Here is a 27,213-nt window from a genome sequence, read left to right on the forward strand (position 1 = left end):
AAGCAGGTAAATCTTTAAATCTTGTAGCAGTGCAATGTCTCAAATTAGGCTTCTCTGTCACTTCAATTGCCTTCTTTACCATTCCAATTCTTGAAACACTGTGGTGTGAATTCAAGTCACAGTTCTTTTCAATCATTTCCTTGTAATAAATCTTGTAATGCTGTGTGAAAATCTATGGCACAATAGATCAGGTCATCCATCTACAAGTAGATTAGATATTCTTGTTTCTGCAGTACCAGAGATCACCCATTGCAATCTTGATTCTAATTCCTGTACAGTTTCCCCTCTAGCTAAACAAAAAAGGGTCTCATTCAATAATAATCACGTTTTTTATTCAATTTTTGATCTTGTGCATTGTGATATCTGGTGTCCATTGTCAATACTCAATACTACATTAAAGGGGCATAATTATTTTTCTCACCATTGTAGATGACCATAGTAGGTGCACTTTTGCGTTTATCTAATGAAAATGAAGTCAGATACAATTGAATAGACAATGTTCTTGAGTTTGCCATGACTTCATTCTTTGCTTGCAAATGTGTTGTGCACCAACTCACTTGTGTTGACACCCAACAACAAAAAGCAGTGATAGAGAGAAAGTATCAATACATTTAAATATGGCTCCAGCCCCTAGGTTTCAAGCCAATTTACCTTTTAAATTTTAGGGTGATTGTGTCTTGACCGCAGTTTATTTGATTGACGAAGTCCCTAGTCCTATTTTAGGTAATCCAACTCCCTATTACATAAATCCCTTAATAATTACATTTACAAGTAATTTGTTATCTTTGCCATGCCTCAACCTTATCTAGGAATAGGACTAAATTTGAAGCAAGATCTAGACCCTGCATCTTCATTGATTACCCTTTTGGGATTAAAGGTTACAAATTGTTTGATTTGCAGTCTTAGTCATGTTTCATTTTTAGGGATGTAGTCTTTCATAAGTTTGTATTTCCTTTTCATTCTTGGTCTCATAATTTGTCTAATGTTCTCTCATATACTGTCTTAGCACCTCCTTTGTTTCCTCCATTAAATTCTGTAGTTGTTGACTATCAACCTCCACCTGCTAGCATGATTCTGTAACAGCAAAAAATCCTGCTGCTAGTCCTCCTCTAGAGCAGCCTTCATATTCTATTGCTTCCATACCTCCTTTTTTATATTGCTTTTGTTATAAATTTTAGCAGTAAAATTTTTCTTTTGTTATAGAATCGAGAAATTTTATGTGATTTAGAAGTGGTTGGGTTGTTGAAAAAGTGATGAAAGTAGGTTGTTTGGTTGATGGGAAAGTGACGGATTTTTTTGGCTGTATATTTAGTTGGATTAAATTTGTTTATAGAAATTGATAAAAATTTCAACATCAATGACTCGTCAATCGTTAACAAGACTCGTCAATCGTTCTCCCAAAAATTTGTGTGAGTGACTAAAGAAGGGGTTGTTGATTTGTGAAGTGTGAAGATGATAGAGGTGGTGCTGAACAATCGGTTGGGGAAGAAGGTACGTGTGAAGTGCAACGAGGATGACACCATATGTGATCTGAAGAAGCTTGTGGCGGCTCAGACTGGTACAAGGGCCGACAAGATTAGGATCCAGAAGTGGTACAACATCTACAAAGACCACATCACTCTCAAGGATTACGAGATTCACGATGGCATGGGCCTCGAGTTCTACTACAACTAAGGTTAAATTCCCATTCTTTGTTTCCTCTACTTCTTCAAAAAACAAAAAAACACTATACTGTCTTGTCTTCTTGTTTTGCCTCTTTCATAACTACTTGAAAGCCCAAGCTGCAGTATTGAAGAAATTGAAGATGATGACACTGTTCCAACGATAACGGCGAAAACGGTGTCGTCTAAGAAGAAAGCCAAATGCGTCTATTGATTAAAAGGAAACGATGCCGTTTCTTATAAGTGCAACGATGTCGTTTTTAACAACTTGTATACTAAACCCATTAGTGTTCGTACGTGTGCATGTGGGAGAGGTGGTTATTTGCATCTTCTAGAAATACCTCAGATTGTGTAACTGATTCTTGATCTTTCCTGTTTCTGTTTTCTGCTAGTATATATTGTACAAATCATGATCATTTTGTAAGTTAAGCAATATAACACAGTCTTCTTTCAATAGATAAATTCTCTCTTGTTGGGAAAAATTCTATATAATTATCAATAAATTTCAGCAAACACAGTAGAAACACAACTTCACAAAAATACAAAAATTTACGTGAAAAACTCTTTCTTCTTGAAGGTAAAAATCACAGGACAAATTCTGAATAATTTCACTATATTTAATAGAGATTATAGGTATAATACTCAAAAAAAAAAAATGACTTCAAAGGTAGGGGTATTTAAGTAAATCTTTTTGTGGGTTCAATTTTATAATTAATATTGATGATGCACAAAAATCAGTCGGCTGAATGTTTCGGGCTACAGTGATGGCTTAATGGCCTAAAAAAAAAAAATCAAGGGTGGCCGGTGTGAGCTGGCCAAGGACCCTCCGATGTTTAAGTCAATTTTCTCTCTAGAACACAAGGATGGTGAATTAGTGAATAGTAGAACTTACCTTGGTTTATTGAGACTTGATCCTTTTATAGAGACTTAGGAGTGAGTCTACTTGTTCGGATCCACCATCATCATGGGGGATGTGTGGAGTTAATGGAGAAAATGGATTAATGGAGCGAATTTCGAGGAATCCTCACCATGTTCTAAAATGACAGATCGTGGTATGATTGCATAGAGCTTGTAGAGAGCTCCTTTAAAATTGGCTAAGTGTTGTTAGGTCGTCCATACCCTTGCATGCCATGGACAACCATCCTAATTTGGACGATCACGATATTCATGGACAGATCCTATTCATGTTTATGGTGCTTATGTTGAGCTTCCTTCCTTGTAAAACTTCTTTGGACATGATCTGGTCATAGACAACTACCATAGACGGACTAGATTTAATTTAGACCCCATCAAATATTATTAAGTATTTAAGGGAGTTTTTAGAAAATTAGGTTGAAACCATAGTTATATAAAAGTTAATTAAGTCAACTTATAATTATAGATATTTTTTGAAGTAGATTACTTAGAATATTCAAGTAGAAAAAGACTGACGACATACTTAAAGTAAGAGCTTAAGAAATCTCATTCTTCCTCAAATCTAAACTTTATATGAAATTAAAATATTTTTATATGAGTATTTTTGGTCAATAATGACACTATCTAAATTTATGATGTAATTGAAAAATGGTTTAGATTTATATTTTGATATTTTGGACGCTAAAAATAGCTGTTTCTATCTCGAAAACCTAATCTTTTCTATGCCCATTATTGCGTTAACTGCGATAGAAATTACAGATTACTATGTTTGTGTCAAGATTTGTTGTGCTGGGTGTCAAGTTTCTGCAAATGCTTTTCTTCAAGAAATAGTACCGAAGTGATGGAGTAGGGGAGGCTGGGAATGCAAAAAAAGTTTAGTAGCTAGTCTAGGCTTGAAGTCTGACAAGTCATCAATTATCGAGTAATTTTAGTACCATAACTAATTTCATAACTTTACTATAATTTTATCACATGATAATTTATGAGTAGTAAAATTATAGACCTACATGGACCTATCATTTTATTTTCACCACTTACAACTAACTACAAAAGTAAATTGTGACTCAAATAATGAAAATTATTGTGGTACTAGATTTATTCTCAATTATCACATGTAAAAAAAGAGTTATGCCTTGTGGCACAACTTGTGCCACAAATTGTGAGACCAGCATAATTCGTAAAAAACAAGAAAAAAATGGTGCATTCGTAAGTGTCAGGTGTTTTGATTTTTCATGATCGCTATTTGTTTGTCCCCATCTCAAGAGAATCAATGGCGGCGAAAAAAAAGAAAAAAAGAGGAGGAACACACGTATAGAAGAAGATTGGTCCAGCTGGATGTCCTTTACATAATTTATTTTATAGGCCCCTTCAAAAAAAAAAATATATTTTATAAGCTTTATTACTAGGAACTATTAGCGGCAGAAAGTAAAGAAAAAATAATAATAATGTTAGGACTATGCGGATTTTTAGTGTGAGAAACAGCGTACTATTTGTTAGAGCATTAGCATTTGTAATCTACAAACTATTCTATTTTACTATTTTAAAATTTACTTTATCATTTATATCATACCATTTTACAATATTTTTAACATCCTAACTTTTATTTTCCTATTCTACTTATTAAAATAATATTTCTACATAATAAAATAATATATTCCCCAATCACCATCATTTACAATACAACACATTATTTATTTATTTTCTCTCATTTCTACACAATAAAATAATATATATCCATGAACATCACCCACGGCCACCAAAAATCACCACCACGACGGCAACCCTCACCACCACCACCACCACCACATCAGTCACAAATCCACCACTACTAGGAAAAAAAAAAAAAAAAAAGCCACGGCCATACCCATACGCACGGTCAAAACCCATGCCAATCGATGATCCACCTCAACCGCCACCAACCCACAAAAACCACAACCACCGAACCAAGGAATGATGAAACCCAGCCACCCACACCACCAAAAATGAAACCCATCCGTTGATTCATGAAACCCATACCACCAAAAATGAAACTCAGCCACTAAAAATGAAACCCACACCACGGAAGATGACACCAGCCATCAATCCATGAGTCCCACGCCACATCTCCACCATGGAGGCTTGATTCAAGGGAAGATAGAGAGGAAAAAAAGATGATCACGGTGAATGATCACGGTGGATGATCCGAGGAGCTCCGTTGGTACTTACCCATAGGTTGATGATCACGATAGAGCTTTATTGATTGTAGAGAAAAGGGAGAAAGAGAGGAAAGTGAGTGAAAGACAGAAAGACAGAGAGAGATGGGAGACCGTGTGATGAGAGAGAAAAGCAGGAAAAAAATATTTGTTTTTTTTTTTTTTAGAATTGAGCTACAATGCAATTCTACCTTTGGAATTGCATTGTAGCACTATTGCAAATTTTTTATCAATAGGGTCACGTTTTTCTGGCCAAGTCCAAGATGCATAAGACCTTAGACCAGTGAGCCCGGTACAATGAATTTGTAGAGAGTGGGCCAAAGAGCTAGGCTTTAGTGTATGGACAACGGTCATCACGGTGTTCTTTAAGGATCGAGTTTTCCAGGGGAGATTACTCCTCGGCACGGTCCGGGGAGCTTTTTCTGGTGCCTTTGATGTGATGAGGGGTCTCCGCCCTGCCTTTTTGTTTCTCTTTACTCCCTTTTTATAGTAGTTTCCTTCTTCCTAAATGAGGTCCCTAGGGTAGGTACTTGTCCCATCAGCCCTTCCCTTCAGTTGTTCGGAGTGGTTGTAAGGACAGAGAAGTATGACCGTGTCAGGCACAAGGCACTAAATGTAATAATGACAGTCTATCCCTTAAACACTTCCTTTTTCTCTGTTGTCCTTTTCTACTTTAGTGTTTTTCCTACCCTGTGGAACGATATGGAGTGTCACTATCAGTGGCATGTTGCCTCTTTTATCCTCGGCTATATCCATGCCAAGAAGGATTCTCCCCATGACCGAGGAGGGGTTTTTCCTTGGGTTGGGCCCCTAGCACAGTGTAGACATCGACATGGGCCTATTAGTCTTTTACCTCCCACAATAGCCCCTCAAAATCCTGTTGTTCGACTCCTCGGACAGAGAGGAGGGTTTTGGTGACATCGGGCCTTTGTCACGACTTGCCAAGTCTTGCCTTCCATTAATGCCAGAGTCTCTTCGTTTGCCTGAGGCGCGTTCCTGTCTGTGAGACATTCTTTTAGTGTATCCAAGCCGTGTTTCTGTCGTTTCGGTACACGAGGCGCGCTTTAATTAGGACCCTTTCACGAGGTGACATAAATCCAACAGCTAAAGACTACTTTGGAATTTGAGCGAGATTGATCTCGTTTGTAATTCCTTCTTGGAGATTTAGGGCAAATTGATTGCCTCCAGATTTGTCCCCTATATAAGACGCGTGGTGGGAGATCGTCCCTCTTTATTTGCAAACCCTTGAGTTTTTCAGGTTTATAACTCCCCAAATGTTTTCAAAGTCTCTACTATGAGAGTGACTGAGATTTAGGGAGTGAAATGGTCATGGTTAGGGTGAGGGTGAAGGAACAAAACCCGCTTCAGAAGCCTTGGGTATCTCTGAGATTCAGAATGGCCCAATTAGGGCAAGGGAGGCAAAGGTTGAAGATATTTCTCCCTCTCGACTGGACAAGAAAGGAGTCTCTCTTCCTTCAGCCAAAATCTGAAACAGTTGTAGGTTGCATCAGATTTTTTGTGCGACAACACTGGGATTTTCATTCGACACTGTGTGCCACGCATGTGAGGGTTTGGGCCTCCCATTTCTGATACCATCCATACTTGCTCGGTTCCTGATAGAGCAATACTAGCTCGATTGCTGCTAGAGCAATTATGGAGATTTTGGCGTCTCTATTTCTTCTTCTTTTCCACCGCCGGTGCCATCCAGACTTGCTTGGTTACTGCTAGAGCAAGGTCATGGATCGGGCACCTCCGCTTCTTCTTCTCTTCCACCACCGGTGCCATCCGTACTTGCGCTATTGCTGTTGGAGCTAGATTGAGGATTCACCGTTCCCGTGTGCCCTCCTTTTTTTTTTATAGTTAGCTTCTGATATAGGCTTGTCTAAGCCCTTTTATGTACATTGTACTATTTCTTTATCTAATAAAAGATGATTTTATCTCATTTTGATCCTTTCTTTTATGCAATAATTATTTCGTGAATGGATGTGCTGGTGTCTTTTCTTCCGAACGGTACTTAGAACCGATGTCATTGCCAGTAAAGAGTTATCATTTTGAATTTATCAAAACTGACGGGCACAACAATGCCGACTTTAAGTAGGTTAACTATATAAGACTAACCGGGATAACAGCCGCATGTTCTGTACTGCGAACGAGGTGGACGCCTGAGGACGTGTAACCTAAAATAAACTATCTGAGTGGGTCGCTAGGTACTAGGGTTCTTTTCCACGTTTTCGACGATATTCGCAACTTTAACTCGCTTTAGGTGTCTGGTCCGAGGATCGAGGCATGACTGTACCTAGTCTAAACACTTAGAAAGGTATCGTTGTGTGTTAGTTTCCATAAAGCCGGAGGTTTGAGGACCACACAGGACCTCCATTCCGCCTAGGACTTAGACCTTTCTTGAAGTAGCTAGTTTCCTGTAGGTTTGCGTTCGAGGACCATGCAAGACCTTGGTTCTATCTACCACTTAGGCTTTTGGAGTGACTAGTTTTCCCATAGGTTTGAGTTTGAGGACCATGCAAGACCTTGGTTCTGCCTAGCACTTAGGCTTTTGGAGTGACTAGTTTCCCCATAGGTTTGAGTCCGAGAATCATGCAAGATCTTGGTTCTGTCTAGCACTTAAACTTTTGGAGTGACTAGTTTCCCCATAAGTTTGAGTCCGAGGACCATGCAAGCCTTGGTTCTGTCTTGCACTTAGGCTTTTGGAGTGACTAGTTTCCCCATAGGTTTGAGTCCAAGGACCATGCAAGACCTTAGTTCTGTCTAGCACTTAAAATTTTGGAATGACTAGTTTCTCCATAGGTTTGAGTCTGAGGACCATGCAAGACCTTGGTTCTGTCTAGCACTTAAACTTTTGAAGTGACTAGTTTCCCCATAGGTTTGAGTCCGAGGACCATGCAAGACTTTGGTTCTGTTTAGCACTTAAGTTTTTGGTTTGGCCATCAACTTCTTTCTCCAGAGGGGGATTCAGCGGATTGGACTACTAGGCCCACGAGAATTAGTCCCTTGTCAAGTGCCCGGGGCACACATCTGACGTCAGAAGCCCCTAGGACCACGTTTCGCTTAACAACCCTTCCCACGTAATCAACGCTTCGAAGTGTGGGCTTGAGTGGAAGCTGAGTTATGGCAATGACGATGTATTTTGGGAAATAATGGAAAGGCTTTCGTGTAGCTTGTACCATCGCCACAACAGTCTTCCTGATGGACTCCTACTGGCAGGAGCTTGATCCCACCGTGATTAGCCGTTGCACTTGCTAACGCACAAGCTTTTCCCACAGACGGCGCCAATTGTAGGGTCACGTTTTTCTGGCCAAACCCAAGATGCATGGGACCTTAGACCAGTGAGCTTGGTACAATGAATTTGTAGAGAGTGGGCCAAAGAGCTAGGGTTTAGTGTATGGACAACGGTCATCACAGTGTTCTTCAAGGATCGAGTTTTCCAGGGGAGATTGCTCCTCGGCACGGTCCGGGGAGCTTTTTCTGGTGCCTCTAGTGTGATGAGGGGTCTCCGCCCCGCCTTTTTGTTTCTCTTTACTCCCTTTTTATAGTAGTTTCCTTCCTCCTGAATGGGGTCCCTAGGGTAGGTACTTGTCCCATCAGCCCTTCCCTCCAGTTGTTCGGAGTGGTTGTAAGGACAGAGAAGTATGGCTGTGTTAGGCACAAGGCACTAAATGTAATAATGATAGTCTATCCCTTAGACACTTCCTTTTTCTCCGTTGTCCTTTTCTACTTTAGTGTTTTTCCTGCCCTGTGGAACAATATGAAGTGTCACTACCAGTGGCAGGTTACCTCTTTTATTCTCAGCTATATCCATGCCAAGGAGGATTCTCCCCATGGTCGAGGAGGGGTTTTTCCTTGGGCTGGACCCCTGACCCAGTGTAGACATCAACATGGACCTATTAGTCTTTTACCCCCCACATTGGTGTTTACAATTCTTGATGCTACTTGATTTTTGTGCGAAAATGCTAAAATTTGCCAAGATATGGCATCTGAAAGTCCCAGTGCTAATGCTTTTAGGCTTGGTGAGAGATATAATTTATATATATAAATTAATGATAGTTCTGAAATACAAGATAAGTCTCCTGTAATGCTATTTTTGTCATTTATGAGGAGAGTTAATAATGAGAATTTATTAGATATTTTTAGTAGTTTTTCTCTAGGCCAATACCTTTATAAGTTTTTCTTAAATTATTTAATTATTGAGTAAATGGTACTTGAAAAAAAATTATTTTAGGTGATATCTAAGAATTTTAGAGGAAATGTTAGGGATAAATTTTTTTGTGGTAAGTTAGATGAGATAAGTAACCTTATCCTAATTGGTTTCATTTTGCTTATACTACTATATTTTAACTACTAAATATTGTTTATAATTGTTACATTTTTTTTATTTCAATTTTATTACTGATTTAAAGTGAAGAATAAAGAATTTATCACAAATATATTTTATTACTAAATATATGGTTATATATTTATATATATATATATATGTATGTATGTATGTATTTGAATGAGATATATTTTTGTTTGACCTATGATTTGATATGTATATGATTTTAGACAATCTAACTATGTTTTGACTCTGACACCCAGTCAATAAGGGTTATTCATTGGTACCAAAACTAGTTCTATCTGGGGCATCACAAGCTTATCATGTTTCTGGACCTAGCTAATGAGGGATATATATTAGCACGGAACTAGTTTCTTGTGAATCTGATGCCCAGTCATGAGAATATAATGTGACCATAGTCATAAAAGATTGTTAAGAATATGAATTATGTTTAAGTATTTGAACTATTTTGAATCCTTGAAACTGCTTATGTATTTTTGGAACCTATTGTAAATTACAGCTTTTTAATAGATGGGAAACTAATTATTTTCTAATCTATCTATGATATATATGTAAGATTAAAATATTCGATCTATGTACAACTTATTATTTTACAGATCTATTTGCTTGATAAAACTTATTAGGACTTTGATCACTTATCAACTCAACCCCCCCCCCCCTCCCTTTTTCCCCTCCAATTTCAAATTATGAAGAATAGCAAGTTTTGAGACTTTTGCTAATAGTGTACGCTTGAAAGGAGATAATGAATTTTTTAAATAAGATGATCTTGTAATAATTAGTATATCTTTTGTTTAACGATCATGAGGTTTGGATTGTTGTTACAATTGGTACTTTGGAGATCTTTTGACAATTGCATTATTGAGGATGATTGTGTCTTTATTGATGAAATTTTCTTTGGGGATAATTTTTTGTTGTTAAAAAGGCCTTGCACACTTATAGAGTGAAAACTTTATGAGCGCACAGTCATTGTCACGTGCCTATTTGTATTGTTGGGTTCAGGGCATGACAACAACACTTAAAGATACAACTTAAGCAAAAAAAAACTCTTTTTTTTTTTTAACTCACTACTCTTTAAGAAGACACAAAGAGAGTATATGCAAGATCAAAAAAAGAGGAAGCCGCACAAGAAAAAGGAGAGAGAACAGCCAAGAGTACAAACGCTTAGAGAAAAAAAGATAGGCAAGAGAGAGCTATGCGTGGAAAAGAAAATAGAAAGGAGAAAGTAAAGTGTTGCCGCCTTTGAGAGAAATAACTAGTATGTATAATAGCAAAGAAAAACAAGAGATATTTTTCTTTAGTCGTGAGATATACACAAAAATTATTATAATTAATTTGATAAATAATAAATTGATTTGAAGTTTGTCCTGTAATTTTTCCCTTCAAAGAGAACATGATTTCCACGTAAATAAAATATTTGTGTTGTGATTGATAATTTTTGTAATAATATAAATTTTGGGACCCAACAAATTCCACCGACAGCAATTAATGCGTGCAAGTTGGAATTTTATCATGTGGTTGAAACTTGAAATGCATTTGATTCTGTCCATTTCATGAGGTCCAAGTAAATGAAATATCTTATATGTACTTTTCTCGTGAGGCTACATAAATATATGGGTATGTTTAATTTGTTGAACTCACACCCAAATATGAAAATGGCTGTGCAATTTGTAATGCGAATTACTATTTTAATTCTGCTGACATATGAATTAGCGGAAGCAGAAGCGGAAGCAGCACCTATTGCAAAACCCGATTGTTATAGTAGTTGTGGAAATCTTGAAATTCCATACCCGTTTGGAATCGGACCTCATTGCTACATGGACAAGATGTTCGAAGTTGTTTGCAATGGAACTGGCAGCTCTGTTAAAGCCTTCTTAACTAGTATTGACAAGGAGGTGCTGCAAATCAATATTAGTAGCGGTGCCTATAATTCTTATCCTACGGTTCAGGTCCAAATGCCAATCATATATTCGAAAGGCTGTAGGAGCTCGGGAAGTGGTGCAGCTTTGAACATTTCAGGAAGTCCCTCTAACTTCTCCTTCGATTATAACACATTCATTTCTGTTGGCTGCGACAACTTTGCAACAATAACCGGACTTGGTCCTGTGGTTTTTGGGTGCAAATCGCATTGCAATAAAAGCAAGATTATCGTAGGAACTAGATGCTCCGGTTTCAACTGCTGCGAGTCAGACTATTTTCCTTCAAACCAGCAAGAATTTCATGTAGAATTCAGAAGTATCAATGAATCAAAAGTAACGGAGGAAGAAGAGTGCAAGTATGCTTTCCTAATGGACCAAAATTGGTTAGAGTCAAACAAACCAGATCCCTCTTCTGTGCAATACTGGGAAACCGTTCCTGTAGTGCTGGAATGGGCGATATCAGTGCGGACCAATGTCTCCCGGAACATGTTTAAATCCCTCAAGAAACGACACGATGTCAGGTGTTCTTTCTCAGACGAGGACAAGGACTTCGACAGCTTTACTTGCGAATGTGCTTACGGATACCAAGGAAATCCTTACCCTCCCAGGGGATGTCAACGTAAGTAAAACCAGTTTTATATTTCTTTGTTTTTTCTTCTAAAATTTGTTTTTTTGGTAAAATATTATTTTAGTCTTTTTAACTTTACAAAAAACTTATTTTTCATCTCTAAAAGTTCATATTTCATTAACTATTGAAAGTGTTATATTTTTGTTCTTAAACTTTAAAAAAGATTTTTTTTACCCCTAAATTATTAAAAAAAAATTTATGTCTACTTTTATTCGGTTATTCCAAAATTATTGAAAAAACTATTTACAAAATATAAGGATGAAAAAAGAACTTTTTAAAGTAAAAAAAAAAAGTAGAATTTAGGAAAAAAAATAATATTTTACCATTTTTATTTATAGTAATCCATTTTACGCCCCCATAATAACTTGCCTAACTCATGGACCATTAAAAAGGCCTAATAGCTATTTTCTGTATATTACAAACTTTGCTTTTGAAAAGACAATGCTTGGTATATTTTGTTGGAATGGTTACTAAAGAGTAATTATATTAAATAAAATCATGTTTGGTTATGTCGAGAAGAGGTATAAAAGATAATCAACTGGTGGATGCTAAAAGATAGATGAAGTTTGGTTATAAATTTGGTTATAGTCTAAGGCTACAATTTCTACTATAAAAAAACATAATATGACTACATATTTTGAAAATCTTAAATTACATATTATTTATGTTTTTAACACACATGTCAAATTTTGTGTTAATTCATAAACTTTTTTTTTTGAATAATTTTAGACTACAAAAAACTTGAAATTTAAACATTTGATTGATGATATAACTATTGATCTTTGATTTTCTGAAAATTTGGTAAGCATAGAATTAGGGATGACATATAAGAAAAAAAATGTAATCTAATGGTGAATTTGTTATCATTCACATTTAATAAAAAAATATTAAGTGAAGTTGTAGCCTATAGGTATAAAGTTTGTCGTCAAACTTTGTCCTAAAAGATATAGTCGAAAAACTGTGATCCATCTTTGAAATAGAGATTATTCATTTTACAGTAAAATTTTCTTTTAATTTTTTTTTAACTATACATAATACAATGTTATTTTAAAGGAGAAAATATCATTTTGGTCTATCCATTATGGGGTTATTGTCAATCTGATCCCAACATTTTTGTAGTAGTCAATTTAATTCCTGATATTTTCAACTTGCAGTAATTTGGTCTTAAGTTTCAACTGTCAACTCAATAACAAAAATTAACGGCAAATTGAAAATAACAAAAACCAAATTATCCGCTATTGAAATATCGAGACCAAATTAATAGTTACCAACATACTTGCTTGGTACTTTTGAAACCTTTGTTGCCTATATGAGTGAGCACCAAATTGTGCATTTGTGCCCAAAATTTCAATGAATTTAATAATTTGTCCGTCATCCTAGATATAAATGAATGCAAAGAATAATATGTATGTAAACACCAAAAAGCACAAAAAGATTAATGAATTTATTAATTTGCGTGTTATCCTATTCGTATCAGCTACAAATGGATGCGACTCCAAGAATGCAAAAGGCAGTTTCAAGTGCAACTTTCGATCTCGATCTCGATCTCGGCTGATGTTAGCCATTATAGGTATGTTAACTTAAACTTGAAGATTATTGGTTTAGCAACTATTTTTGAAAATATTTTATTAAAAAATGATAAAGTAATTAACTCTGTTAATAATTTTTTATATATCTCATAAAAATAATGTTAAAAATTTCTTAAAATATTTTATTAACAATTATCCTATAAACAGCTTAACATAACCCAAAAATAATAATAAGATCTTTGATATCTTAGAACATTAGTATTGGGGAATACTAATGCCGAATATAAGGGATATTTGGCATTTCAAGCCTCAAAATGTATTGCATCAGGAAATGCTATTGCTAAGTATTGCAAATTTTTTTGCAATAGTGCTAGAGTGTAATTCTAGATAGAATTACACTATAGCATAATTCTAAAAAAAAATAATAATATTTTATTGTGATGGTGATTGGGAGAAATAAATAATAAATGATGGTGATTGAGGGAAATATTATTTTATTGTGTAGATATATTATTTTAATGAGTAGAATAGGAAAATAAAAATTTGGAATGCTAGAAATATTATAAAATAGAATAGTATAATTGATAAAGTAATTTTTTGAAATGATAAAATAGAATAAAGTAATATTTTTTTATGCTAATACTCTTAACAAGCTGAGCTGAGCTAGAGCATATAGCACAAGATTCATGACATTTAAGCGGGACGGTACAACTGATTATTACTTTTTACTGGTTTTTCTTAACTAGTAAGATCATAACAGATAGGAGATGACTTGATTGTACTTTCCGAGATAGTTAACGGAATAAAAAATAATTTTTTATTATTTAAAAGACTATTTCATACACTTTTAGTTTACAAATTAAATGCACGTCTAGAAAAGAAGCACATAAAAAAGTCAACTAGCTTTAAATTTCTGTTCTCTTGGCAATCTATCACTAAATGATTTAGGCATATCGCATTCCTCCTATTATGAGTCCAAATTTTCTGTCCTATTTCATCAATAAAAACTTACTATTTGTTTATCTAATTAATTAAATACTATTATTATTGACTTATTAATGGACTCTCCTATTACTTGATAGTTTTAGACTTAGACTGTTAGTTGAATTGCATTACTCATCACTCTTCTATATTTTCCCACGAAAATTACAAATCTATCTAGAAAAAATATATTCTCTCTTTTTATTGTACACCTTACTACGGAATAAGAGAGGACAAGGGGTGTTTACCAAATTGCTCAAATGCACCACCACACTCAAACTAAAATAAAATTGCATGCAAAATGAAGTAGCTGCACGGCGCCACAAGTGATCCTTGACAGCCTCAAATTGCATGCAAAATGAAGTAGCTGCACAGCGCCACAAGTGATCCTTGACAACCTCATGTTTTTCACTCATTGTTCATGAGAAAGGGGTCAAGAATTTCACTTATTGTTTTGATAATAGTCAACATATTTCTGAAAACATAGCATATTGGTGGCGATTGGGGAAAGAGATGAATCTTAAAGAGTCAAGAAAGGAAAAATTAGTAGATGCCCTAAGAACGTTTTTTAGGGAAGTTTTTATAGGAAAAGATAGCTTTTTCTATTTTACATAAAAGTGGTATCAAAATATTCTTAAAATAGTTTATTAACAATTATTCTAATAATACCCGTTAATGTGACTCTGTTACAAAAATAAATTATCAGGTCCACCCGAAGGATTGCTAATATGGTATTTCCTAATCTTCCAACCAAGAAAATGTCATTATTTATGCAAATATGACATCACGTGATAATTTTTATTTTTTGTTCCTTATGCTAATTAGGAAATTCACTCGTACATTTGTGTAAATGACATTATCTCATTAATTGGGAGGACCACATCAACAGTTCTTTTAGTGGATCTAATAATATTTCATTAAAAAAGGGTTAAGAAAAGATTATGAAGAAGATGGGAGGTATTAAATATTGGAAGAAAGTATAAAGGATAAATGAGTGAAGGACTTTGGTTAGTCCCAAGAAATAGTAACGGTTGATTTTAGTGATGCGCACTAGTATACAAATAATATGTTTTTAGAAAATAATTTTATAAGAATTCATCAATTTAAGGCAGGACTGACCTAGGGAAATGTTGAAAAGTTAGATAATCGACAACATATCCCAAACTCATAAGTTCCTTACTGTGCCTTTTTAAAAAAAAAATTTTAAAAAGCATTACACCATTGAACTGTTTCCTGAAAAATCAAGTACTTAACAGCAACTTTCTTTTTTTAAGAAATTAATTTGGAGGTAACGCTAATTTAGGCTATGCATATTGCGAGAACATATTAATGTAAAATAAAAAAAGTTGGCGACTTTTAGTAGGAAAGATGTTTTCAAATCATCATAATTATGTTCAAATCTAGGCTGGGTTTGGATAGCGGCGCATCTAGCAATTTTTTGTGTGTTCTCGTGCGCTGTTCACAAGCTCTGCAAGTGCGGATTTCAGCAAAATTAATATTAAAACTGAGTCCCACAATTCTATTCACATATCTAAAAATTATTTTACTACATTATTTTCATTTTTCAGTAATAAGCGATATCCAAACTGACCATTATTTACACTTATTCATATTTTTATATAGCCTAAATTTAGGCCGATGTTTGTAACCTTAAAAAAAAAAAAAAATGATTGATGTGATATTTCTATTTTATTTGATTGATGTATGCAGTTATTTGTCCAAGTTTTGGGCTATTGTTTCTACTACTCATTATTTGGTGGTTATACAAAGTGATAAAGAAAAGAAACAAAATCATGCTCAAGCAAAAATTCTTCAAAAGGAATGGTGGTTTGTTATTACAACAACGAGAATCTTTAAATGAAAACAATGTTCAGAAGGCAATATTATTCGATTCAAAGGAGTTGAAAAATGCAACTGATCGTTTTAATGAAAATAGAATACTTGGTAAAGGTGGACAAGGTACAGTTTATAAAGGAATGTTAACTGATGGAAGAATTGTGGCAATTAAAAGGTGCAACAAAGTGGATGAGGGAAATCTTGAACAATTCGTTAATGAGATTATCATTCTTTCACAAATCAATCATAGAAATGTGGTTAAACTACTTGGGTGTTGTCTGGAGATAGAAGTTCCTTTGTTAGTTTATGAATTTGTTCCTAACGGCACACTTTTTCAATATCTCCACGATGAAAATGAAGATTTTCCATTGCTAACATGGGATATGCGCCTAAGAATTGCCACGGAAATCGCGGGAGCTCTATCATACTTACACTCAGAAGCTTCACTACCCATTTACCATCGAGACATAAAATCTTCAAACATACTCCTCGATGAGAAATATAGAGCAAAAGTAGCAGACTTTGGCACTTCAAGATCAGTGGCCATTGACCAAACTCATGTAACCACGCTAATATATGGCACTTTTGGGTATTTAGATCCAGAATACTTTCAAACAAGCCAATTTACAGAAAAGAGTGATGTTTATAGTTTTGGAGTGGTCCTTATTGAGCTTTTAACAGGAGAAAAACCAGTTTCTTCAACGAGATCACAAGAACGTCGGAATCTATCTACATATTTTGTTCATTCAATTAAAGAGAATCGACTCTTTGATATACTTGATACTCAAGTAAGTAAGGTTCGTAATAAAGATGAAGTCATAGCAATTGCTAACCTTGCAAAAAGATGTGTGCACTTGCATGGAAAGAAACGACCTACAATGATGGAGATCATGATGGAATTAGAGGGAGTTCAAAAAGTTTCTACTGCTCAACCAAATTTTGAAGAACTTGAATATGTTAGAAATGAAGAAATGGGGCCACAAAATGACGTTTCAATTTCAGCCAGTTCATGCTTAGAATCAGGTTCAGCTTCATCATCCTGGCAATTTTATCCATCTAATCGGATTGATTAAAAACTATGTACTTAATCATCTTTGTTTCATGTGGTAAACTGTTATCAAATCATATTCCTATTTCTAAACTCCTACTACTAGAGTTGCAGTAATTATATTATATCTTTGTTTGGTTTTGTTTAGGTCCTTTTGGTAATGACATGGGAAGTATAATTTTAATTGTTAGCTTTTAAGATAATTTTAATAGTATAATTTTAGTGTTTAGAGGGTTTAGCAAACTTCTATTGCAAATTGTTTTGTAACTATTTCACACAGCTGGTAGCCAAATTGATAAAAAGCTTTTTAGAAGCGAGAAATGGCAAAAGATGGCATAACAGGATGTAAAGAGTTTTTAGCCCAAATGGCACCTCTTTGTTTTTTCTATAAAGACAGCTAAGGTTGAATTTCCTCATTCCTATTGTAAGTTGTCACTATCAAATTGTTAAAAGATGTTTTATATGTTAATACTTGAACCTAATTAATTCAATAATAATAAAAATTATTTATTGTTATTCTTATTATTTTGCTCTCGCTCTCTCTCTTAAAAATTAGTGGTCATTGAGTATCTTAAAAGAAAAAAAGAAAAAGATTGGATAATTATGCCAATAAATTATTTTTATTAAAAAAAAATGGAATAGCGCACTTAAGAACTTTAGTACTAACATTTAAACATTCTACTTCATTAGCCAAAACTATTTTTAGCTTTTAAGGAACCCCTATGTTCCTTTTGGCCTTGGTGTAGTAAGTAGAGTTTCAATTGTAATGCTTTATTAGTAGATTTTTTATTTATGTTAGAATTTCAATTGACAACTCTTTAGCATTTGAGTGTTTTGCGCTTTAAATTTGTGTATTTTTAAAGCAAGAGCCTTGTAATTTAATTATATTATATTGATGTTTCCAAATAAGATATCTAGAGTTCAAATGTCTCATCCCTCATTGTTATAACTATCAAATTATCTACCAAAAAAAGGCCTGGATTTATAAAGCATGAACATTAAATTATTGAGTTCGATTTTCTTTAAATAACCCAAAGTTCTTAAACCTATTTTCAAGTTCAAAGAACACCCCCCCCCTTTTTTCCCACCTTTAAATCTCTTTGAAGAAATTGTAAAAGATAGAATTTTTTTTGCTAAATGAATCGAAGAGTCTTAATTTATTTTTATTATTTTTATTATTATTATTATTATTATTATTATTATTTTGTGGTAATGCATTAGAAGTTCTTTGTTTTGATGAATTTTAGACCTTCTCAAGTTAAGTAAGGTTACTCTTATGTTGTTACACAGTACACGCTATACTAACTAGCTTTTAACCTGTGCTTTCACACAAAAATATTGAATAATAGTAATAATGAAGGTAATTTTAGCTTTCTTATTGAGTAATATAAATAGGTCACTTGACACAAAATTAAACTATATTTATAAGTTAATTTGGATTTTGAATATACATTGACTTTAATATATGATTTTCTCGTGTGTTGTAATTTGCTCAATTTTCTAGGAATAGTCGCCTGACTCTAGGGATGCATGGGAAAATTATGCATAATAGTATAATAATCGTTACTCACGTAAAAATAATCACACCTCAAAGGAATTAAAACCTTAAAGATGCATTCAACCACTAAGTTCTCGTAGAATTTTGAAGCCATAATAGGAATTAGATTATTTACCCCTTGTCATGCAATATGTTAATCAACCACACTATTATTACATTCAGTCCTAATAATTTCTGGCACCTTTTCTCCCCCTAGTATTTTGGAAGGTAGATTATACTCTTGCAAATAAGGCATTACACAAAATCAATTTCAACCTCAAAGTTTATTACAACATTAATTATAAAGTAATAGCAATTTAACCACTTGAAATGTTAAGAATGAACCACCTTACAGAAATTTCTATGACGTTGTTATGACCAATAACCAAATAAAGAAGACAAATACATACAAACATGAAACTCCTTTTTTTTTTTTTTTTTTTTCTTTTTAAAAAAAAAAGATTATAAAAAAAAAAAAATGAAACTCCTTTTTACTTATCAAAAACATCAAGCCTTTCTAGGAAACAATGTTAGTGGCAAATATGGAATGAAATAAACCATAAGACTTGTCAAGTAACCCATGGAAGATTCATCTTTTTCTTTTTTTCAAATCTTCCCTTCTTAGCAATATTGATTCACTGCTTTCTTCAAGTGGATCTGAGAAACATTATCAGAAAGTACATGCAAGGTTAGAAATTAATTCTAATTTTAATATATAGACAATTCATTTAACTCTTAAAAATACTAAATTTAATATTAATTTTTGCACCCACCACGTGTCACTTCAATCAATCTACCAACAAAATAAGTACAAAATCAACAAATTAGTATCAGTTGTAACTAAATCATCATGGAGTTTTAGTAATTTTCACAATAGCCAGAAAGTCTTATTCAATTACATGTTCTAGTAATTGGGTAGGCGTTGTATATGTGACATTTGTAACTGTTTCAGGCATGGCCTTTGTTCGGTGCTAGCAATTTCATATCAACTGTTTGTTTTACCCCATTTACAATAGCAGTAGAAACCAGCAGAGGCTGCTGCATGACCTGAATACGTTTGATGTTAATGCTGGTTTTGAGTTCAAACAACATGAACTATTGTGATAATCCTACTACTAATCTGTTAAGTGATTTCTTCCATAAGGATTTTATTGTTTGATTTGGGATGATTCAGAGTTAAAACTAATGCAAGAAAAAATAAATAAGATACAAAGGTTTATTGAAATGGATACAATATGCCAAAAAGGAACATTTTATGGGTCTATTTGGAGTCCATTTATTTTGTTAAAACTAAAATTTTTTTGCTGAAAATACTATAGATAAAGGTAAAAATTAGTTAAAATAGTACATTGGGATCCATGAATAGTATCAAAAAGTGCAGTGAGACCCATATATAATAGCAAAAATAAACTGAATAGTAAAATAAGTTAACTTTTTAATTTGAAACCAAATGCACACTATATTAGAATTAAGCAAATGTAAATTTTCAAAGGATATTCATTTTTAGCAATTCATTTTTTTTTTTTTTGGCGTATTTATTTTGTCTTTGAGCAATTTATTCTTTTTCTATTTCTCCATTCATTAATCTCACTAATTCGCCTATAGCAGTACTGCGCAGCAGCTTCCCAAATTCCCTTTTCGTATCTGCAGCTGTGTTAAGAAGAAGGAAAGTTCTCGGTATCCAAAAGAAAAACACAACTTTGGCAACGGAAAGACAACAGCGAACAGGGGTAAAAAAGTCATTTGGATTTTTTCTTTCATTTTCTACCCGGTTTTCTCTTAAATTCGGAGAGATACATTTTGGTAGGCTCGGATGAAAAATACCGAGCTCCATCATTTTCTTTCCTTCACGTTTTCAACTCAACCAAATAAGGATAAATGATATTTTCTCCTCAATTTTCTTCTCTATCTTTTCCATTATCCCTATTTTTAACCGATCCAAACATAATGTAAATGAAAGCTAGTAGCAACTTAAGGTATCCACTTCATGTTGATTGCTTTTTATCATGATTTGAATTCTTAAAAATAAGATATTTTACCAGTTTACTACTCTTATGTTAATACTTATTTTTTAAAAATGCTACTATCTTAAATAGTCATTCCAAAACGTATAAAATTCCATTAATCAAATAAAAAAAAAAGTTAAATCACATTTTAAAAAATAAGTAAAATCCATACTTATCGATGCTGGGTTTCCTTTTATAAATACACTATATTTAATACATTTGAAGTGATGCATCAACATTATTTTTACAATAAATTTTAAGTAATGTAGAAAAAACATAGCATTTTTCACTTTTACTTGAAATCACAATATTTAAACAATTCCTTTAACCAAATGCAACAAATTTCCAAATCTAATAGCTTATTTAGATGGGTGGGGAGTGGAGGTGAGTAGAGTAGAGCGAGGGAGAGTAAATTAAATTACCTTATTTGAATGTTTTTTAAGGGGTGAGGGGAGGGATTTAGAGCAATTTGAAGGAGTTCTAATTACTTCTAACCCCTCATTTTTAATTTTTCCAAATTTGAGAGATTTGGAGAGAGAGAGAGAGAGTAGAGCATAGAAATGCTTGATAAAATAAATTACCAAATTTACCTTTACTATATTAACAAAATTACAAATTATGAAAAAATTATTATTCCCTTCCCTTTACTTAATTTTAAAAAACATCCAAATAACATGGAAGATAACCATTCTCCCCTCGACTCTCCTCTCTCTCTCTATCTCTCTCTCCAAACTTCCAAACAAAGTATAAATGTTATTGAAAATTTCCTTCTCAAGAAAAAAATGTTATTGAAAATTCGAGACTCAAGATTTTGTTTATTTTATTTTATTTTATTAACTCTTCAAGTTTTAATAATTTATTACATTTTTAAGAAAGGACTTAAAATACAATTTTGCATAATAATAGAATAGTGCACTCCAATAAACTAATAATAATGAAAAGACTATAAAGGACCTGAAGACTTTGACATTGTTAACAAGACTTATCAATCGTTCTCCCCAAAATTTGTGTGAGGGACTAAAGAAGGGGTTGTTGATTTGTGAAGTGTGAAGATGATAGAGGTGGTGCTGAACGATCGGTTGGGGAAGAAGGTTCGTGTGAAGTGCAACGAGGATGACAACATATATGATCTGAAGAAGCTTGTGGCGGCTCAGATTGGTACAAGGGCCGACAAGATTAGGATCCAGAAATGGTACATCGTCTACAAAGACCACATCACTCTCAAGGATTACGAGATTCACGATGGCATGGGCCTCGAGCTCTACTACTACTAAGGTTAAATTCCCATTCTTTGTTTCCTCGACTTCTTCAAAAACAAAAAAAACACTCTGCTGTCCTGTCCTCTTTTTTTTTTTTTCTTTTTTTTTTTTTGTTTGATAACTATTACTATCTATCAAATTTAGACAACTGGGACACATAGCTATGTTATATGAGGGATTTGAAGTTCTGGGTCGTGCTTTATTTTGTCTGAATTTGGGATATACTGCTTTGATTCTGGGATTTTGTGTTGCTCTTGACCTGATAGAACTTCTTATATATTATGTGTGTGTGTGTGTGTGTCTATATGCAAATTGCAGGTGCTTGTTTCTACTTTTGGTTTATTGTAATATAGATGGATTGTTGAATTTTTAGCGAGGGATGTGTTAGTTTCTTTTTGAACAGAGGAATTGTGAATTCCTTTGCTCTATTGAAAAAAACCTTGGATGTTTCCTTGCACATTGATTATGCTAAAAACCCCACGATTGATTTATATTTAGTTTTACTTCTGTGTTATTTAAATTGATAATATGTCTCAGTTTATTCTATTCCCTTTTTGCATATGGAGTAGGCTGATCTTTGTTCAATTGGGAAATTGGGGGTGGTAATTTCGTTACTGAGGGGAAGAACTATTGTTAGTGCAGGCTTTTAGCATAGAGAAAGAAACTGTGGAAAATAAGATTTTGGAAAAGGAAGAAAAGAAAATATTTTGGAAGATATATGACTATATAAAATCCCCATAGACAAAGTATAACTTTTCATCATCTATTTTAAAAGGAATTTTGTGATGTCCAGCTTCATGATATTGTGAAGAGCTGAGCAATCATAGTTTAATCTTATGCATTCAGTTCTTCCAATAGGTTTGTGTGGTACCTCCCGAAAGTGACTAGATGAAATTTAACCCCAATTTTTTCTTTTGATGCTTGTTTGTTGGTGTTAAGTTCAATTCATGAGGATAGAAGTTTAAAGGTTTTCTTGTTGGTTTGGAATCTCACAGCACTATGCAGAAGAATAACAAAGAGCTGCGCTAATTCTTGTGAATAGTTATAATCCCACATTGATAAGAAAAGAAGTAGAAATGAATGATATACCCTATAGATGGAGTGGTGGTTTAGTTTTATTGTGTATAGGAGATATAGAAGACAAAGTGTTACCATGTGCGTTTGTGTGAGAGAACCTTTGGATGTAATAGGGATTTGTGTTAGTTTATGTTTATGAGTGTTATTAAGATTATTGAATGTGGCTGTAATCCTTCATTGATAGTGGATTTTGGTTGGCATTGCTTGCGGATGTAGGCATAGAATTGGCCAAATCATGTTAAATTTGGTGTGTTATGGTGCTTATTATTTTCTTGTTTTGAATGTTTCTTACAACAAATCGGTATAAGAATATTTCAAGTTATTGAAGATGGTGAGGACAAATTTTGAGGTAGAGCCTTTTGTTGATAATTATAATTTTAGTTAAGGGCATGCATTCAACCTACCGACTTGAGGGAACCAATCCGCTACCTCATATTGGGTTTTCATGGGTTGATGGGTTAAGTTGGGTTCTAAATTTTTTTCCCCCGAAGCTCGCGTTGGCTCAGATTTAGGTTGGCAAAATTTCAACCCAAGTAACTCGACCTAAGCCACACGATTAATAGTTCAATCTATAAATATATATATATATATATATATATATATATATATATCTATTTTAAATTTTTTATGATTTTTTTTGAATTTTGAGACTTACATCCCAACCCAACCTAATCCCTCAAGTTGGATTGGATGGGGTTGGTTGTTAGAGTTATCATGATTCATATGTTGGGTTGATTTAGGAATTTCTCAATCCAAGGATGTCGGGAATACCCCAATCCCAAACCCAATCCATGCACAACCCTAATTTTAGTATTTGGCAAATTATTATCAACAATATCCTACAGCAGGAAGGGTTGATTAAAGAAGCAAGTATTAATTAAGGCATTGTATAGAAAGTTGACAAAACTGGCCATTGTGTTTGATGATGAATGGGAATAACTTGAGATGAATGTAATGAATACTCTCTGTTTGAATTTCTTCCCATAGGTAAATGATAGTGTATTGAATGAAACTTCTACCTAAGATTAATGTTAAAGAAGATACACATGTCAAAATCACTTAGAAACATTCATTTTTGCAGATGAGTTGTATCAATTGCACATGGAGGAAGGTATTGACATTAGGGGTCATTTGAATCAAGTAGGAGTAAGGCTTGTTGCTCTTAACCTCACTCCCTCTTTCATATGATACCCTTGTAACTATACTATGATAATAATTTCATTGGAGAAAGAGAAGCTCAATAAGTCAATGAATGATTTTGAAATTGGGGTATTTGTGGTAAAGTTTGAATCAAGTCATGGTAGGAGTGTATTGTGTGGGAGGAATTCTAATAGAAAGAAATCAAAATCATAGTCTAGACCCAAAATGGATATTAATGACATGGAATGTGTTTATTGTCATTAGTTGGGACATTATCAATATTAATGCAAGAAATACTGAGCCGAGTTAAATTTGTAGTAGACAAAAGCTTGTTGCATATCCTGTAAATGCATCAATTGTTACGACAGATAGTGAGGATGAAGATAGTGGTGATGTTCTAATTATTAGTAAAAAGGTTCCATTAAATTTTGCGGGTTTTATATTCTACTTACTCCTTTCATATGTGTTGGAATAAAGATTGAGTTGGCAAGTACAAAGCTTGTGATGTAGGTTCTGCTAGGTGAATAATAATGTGTAATGTGGGAATAGGTACGGTAAATTTTAATATGTTAGATCTGAATGGAAAGCTTTAGTTAATTGAGACATATACTCCAACTTGGAAGCAATTTGATTTTTTAAGGTCAGCTAGATACTTAAGACTATGGATATTATCTAAAAGATGTAGTTATGAAAGTCAATAAAGATACTTTGGTGGCAATGAAGGGTCGACTTTCAAGATTCTGTATAAGTTGATTGGAGAGACAGTTAAAGGTGGAGCATATAATGGAGCAAAAGGTAGGGAGGAGCCTTTCATTCCTTAAAACGCCATAGGGAAAGGGTACTAATGAATAGAAGAAAGAGAGATTTATGAAGAATGTAATTAATATGGTTGCAAAGCTAAATTCTAGTGATTGCATCCTCTGTTGAGGACGTGGAGGAGTACTGCTTCCCACAAGTCCACCCCCTGGGGGGGGGGGGGGGGGGGGGGGGGGGGTTGTTGGTGTTGCAAAGGGAAATACCCAAATGGATACTAGTAAAAGCACCTCATGAATTGGAGGTTGGGATTTCTTAAGTCCAGCCCATGAGGGGATAAGTTCTGAGGTTTTCTTGTTAATTTTGGAATCCCACATGGTTTAGAAGAACAACAAGGTGATACTTTATTCCTATTAAGAGCGTTAATCTCATAGTGATAAGAAAAAAAGCATTGAGGTATGATATTCCCTGAAAATAGAGTGGTGGTGTAACTTTTGTTATGTGTGAGAGTTATAAGGAAAAATCTTCACTTGTGTATGAATGTGAGGGTGCCTTTTTTTGTATTGTTGATTTGGGCTAGTTTATATTTGTGAGATTTAGTGAGAATTGATTGATGATTGTAGTCTTTATCATTGATAGTGGATTTTGGTTGGTTGCTTGTGGATGAAGGCATAATGTTTACCAAACCACATTAAATTTTGGATGTTGTGGTGCTTGCTCTTCCAATTTTTTGGTGTTTCTCACAGTAGTCAAGACTGTTTCTGTATTTCCATTCTGTCAATGAGAGTTTTTCAAGATGCTCTTACTCGTGGAGGTCCTTGGCAGTAGAACAATGAACACTGAATCAGACTCTCTGGCTTGTTAAAATTTGAGTTTGTTAAGTGCTGAATCAATTTGTTTGTTCCACCTTTAGTAAAAAAACTTCATAATTGTTAACCTATAAGCCCTTTACTACTTTTGTTTGATGGTACTGCTATGTAATATCTATAAAAAAAATAAAAAATAAATAAAAATCCACATACAATCATTTGTCAAAGTCACAAACTTGACAGTTTGACCAGGTGGTCACAGTACTATGTTACCAATAGTTCTCCTTTGATTTGAAAGCCGCTTTTACCCCATAACTCTCTCCTCCCAACCTTCTGCTTTTGTTGTTCTAATAATTTTTTCAGTTCTCCAAGAAGGGGGGGATAAGTTCAATGTTACCTTTGCTGTAGGCTAGAAGAACGTTTACATGCCAAGTTCTTGTTTTCATAGTAGAGATTAACCCCAGCAAATTATTAAGGTGATGAGATTCAAATTGGTGCAAGTTGATTGTTTATGCAATAATTATTACTAGCAGATCTGATCCTATATGTGAGGTGATGCTCTGTTGTTGTTGTTGTTGTTTTTTTTTTTTTTTTTTTTTTGGTTTTGTTTTTTTGTTTTTTGTTTTTTGTTTTTTTTGGGTGGAGGAGATTGAAGATCTAGTACTCCATTGGTTCTGTTGGGCAATATTGAAGCTGGTCTCTTGCTGAATTAGCAACAATGGGACTATCTCCTTTAATTAGAAGTTTGAGAAGTTTTTGGTGTGACATCTGTTATTACCAATTAAAACAATGGAGAGGTTCTTTTTTGTAGTCCCCAACTCCTCTGATCAAACAGAATATCATTGTGGTTCTTGTTAGGGATATCCAGAAGAAAATCAAGTTCACCTTAAAAAATGAATGTAGTAAAATCTGCAGTTAAAGTCATAAGCATAGGTTACTTGATAGTGATCCACCGAAAGTTACCAAGAGTAACTGATTTAGTGGGGCAGTGTACCATTTGAATTATTTGCTGTGCAGAATGGAAACAAGCTTGTTCTTTCCGTGAACCTCTTTCCAAATTTTGAATTATTTGCTGTGCAGAAAGGAAACAAGCATGTTCTTTCCGTGAACCTCTTTCCAAATTTTGACTCAGTTAAATACGCAGTAGGGCCATAGGTGTAACCACAGATTTTTATGTTGGTTTTCCCATTTGATAAATTCAATGTAGCATTTTCTCCTGTTAACTCTTGTTTCGATATCTGAAACATTTTAACTCTGAATAACTAAAACTAATATTATGGAAGTTTCATTGTTTGCTCTTTTGGATTCTAACTCTTATTGATATATTTGTTTTTCAGGTGTTCTATTTCTTAGAAAAAATGCACTGGAAGTGTGTCTGAGTGTTATGGTATCTAGAAGAGACATTCTATGTGATTTGCTTTTCAACTGGACCAATGATTGTGTGGCATGTATCATGTATGTATCCCTAAAACAGCTATTCACTTGATATGGAGGTGTGGGATATGCACATATCTAGTTACTGCTGCCTCATTGAATAAATAAAAAATTGCGCTGTAGGCAAATCATCACTTGGGAGCA

General features: G+C 34.0%; 3 protein-coding genes across 3 annotated transcripts; all 3 read left to right on the plus strand.

The window, feature by feature from the left end:
- The first annotated feature begins 1,372 nt into the window (after positions 1-1,372).
- On the plus strand, positions 1,373-27,213 carry LOC126691842 (ubiquitin-like protein 5). Its single transcript, XM_050387073.1, has 2 exons — positions 1,373-1,675; positions 26,973-27,213. The coding sequence occupies exon 1, from the start codon at positions 1,453-1,455 to the stop codon at positions 1,672-1,674; it is 222 nt and encodes a 73-aa protein (XP_050243030.1). The 5' UTR covers positions 1,373-1,452; the 3' UTR covers position 1,675; positions 26,973-27,213.
- On the plus strand, positions 10,736-17,153 carry LOC126691840 (wall-associated receptor kinase-like 22). The gene is made up of 3 exons (XM_050387072.1): positions 10,736-11,651; positions 13,138-13,230; positions 15,881-17,153. Exons 1-3 carry the CDS (start codon positions 10,763-10,765, stop codon positions 17,077-17,079), a joined length of 2,181 nt encoding a protein of 726 aa, XP_050243029.1. The 5' UTR covers positions 10,736-10,762; the 3' UTR covers positions 17,080-17,153.
- Positions 21,560-27,213, plus strand: LOC126691843 (ubiquitin-like protein 5). The gene is made up of 2 exons (XM_050387074.1): positions 21,560-21,872; positions 26,973-27,213. Exon 1 carries the CDS (start codon positions 21,650-21,652, stop codon positions 21,869-21,871), a length of 222 nt encoding a protein of 73 aa, XP_050243031.1. The 5' UTR covers positions 21,560-21,649; the 3' UTR covers position 21,872; positions 26,973-27,213.

Source organism: Quercus robur, chromosome 7, assembly GCF_932294415.1.
Source record: "Quercus robur chromosome 7, dhQueRobu3.1, whole genome shotgun sequence".
NCBI classification, from domain to species: domain Eukaryota; kingdom Viridiplantae; phylum Streptophyta; class Magnoliopsida; order Fagales; family Fagaceae; genus Quercus; species Quercus robur.

Bases quoted from the DNA above. Each gene is read 5' to 3' on its own strand.
- LOC126691840 (XM_050387072.1), top strand. From the start codon at position 10,763: ATGAAAATGGCTGTGCAATTTGTAATGCGAATTACTATTTTAATTCTG. The intron at 11,652-13,137 runs GTAAGTAAAACC...TATTCGTATCAG, and splicing joins CCCTCCCAGGGGATGTCAAC to CTACAAATGGATGCGACTCC. The intron at 13,231-15,880 runs GTATGTTAACTT...TGATGTATGCAG, and splicing joins GCTGATGTTAGCCATTATAG to TTATTTGTCCAAGTTTTGGG.
- LOC126691842 (XM_050387073.1), top strand. From the start codon at position 1,453: ATGATAGAGGTGGTGCTGAACAATCGGTTGGGGAAGAAGGTACGTGTG.
- LOC126691843 (XM_050387074.1), top strand. From the start codon at position 21,650: ATGATAGAGGTGGTGCTGAACGATCGGTTGGGGAAGAAGGTTCGTGTG.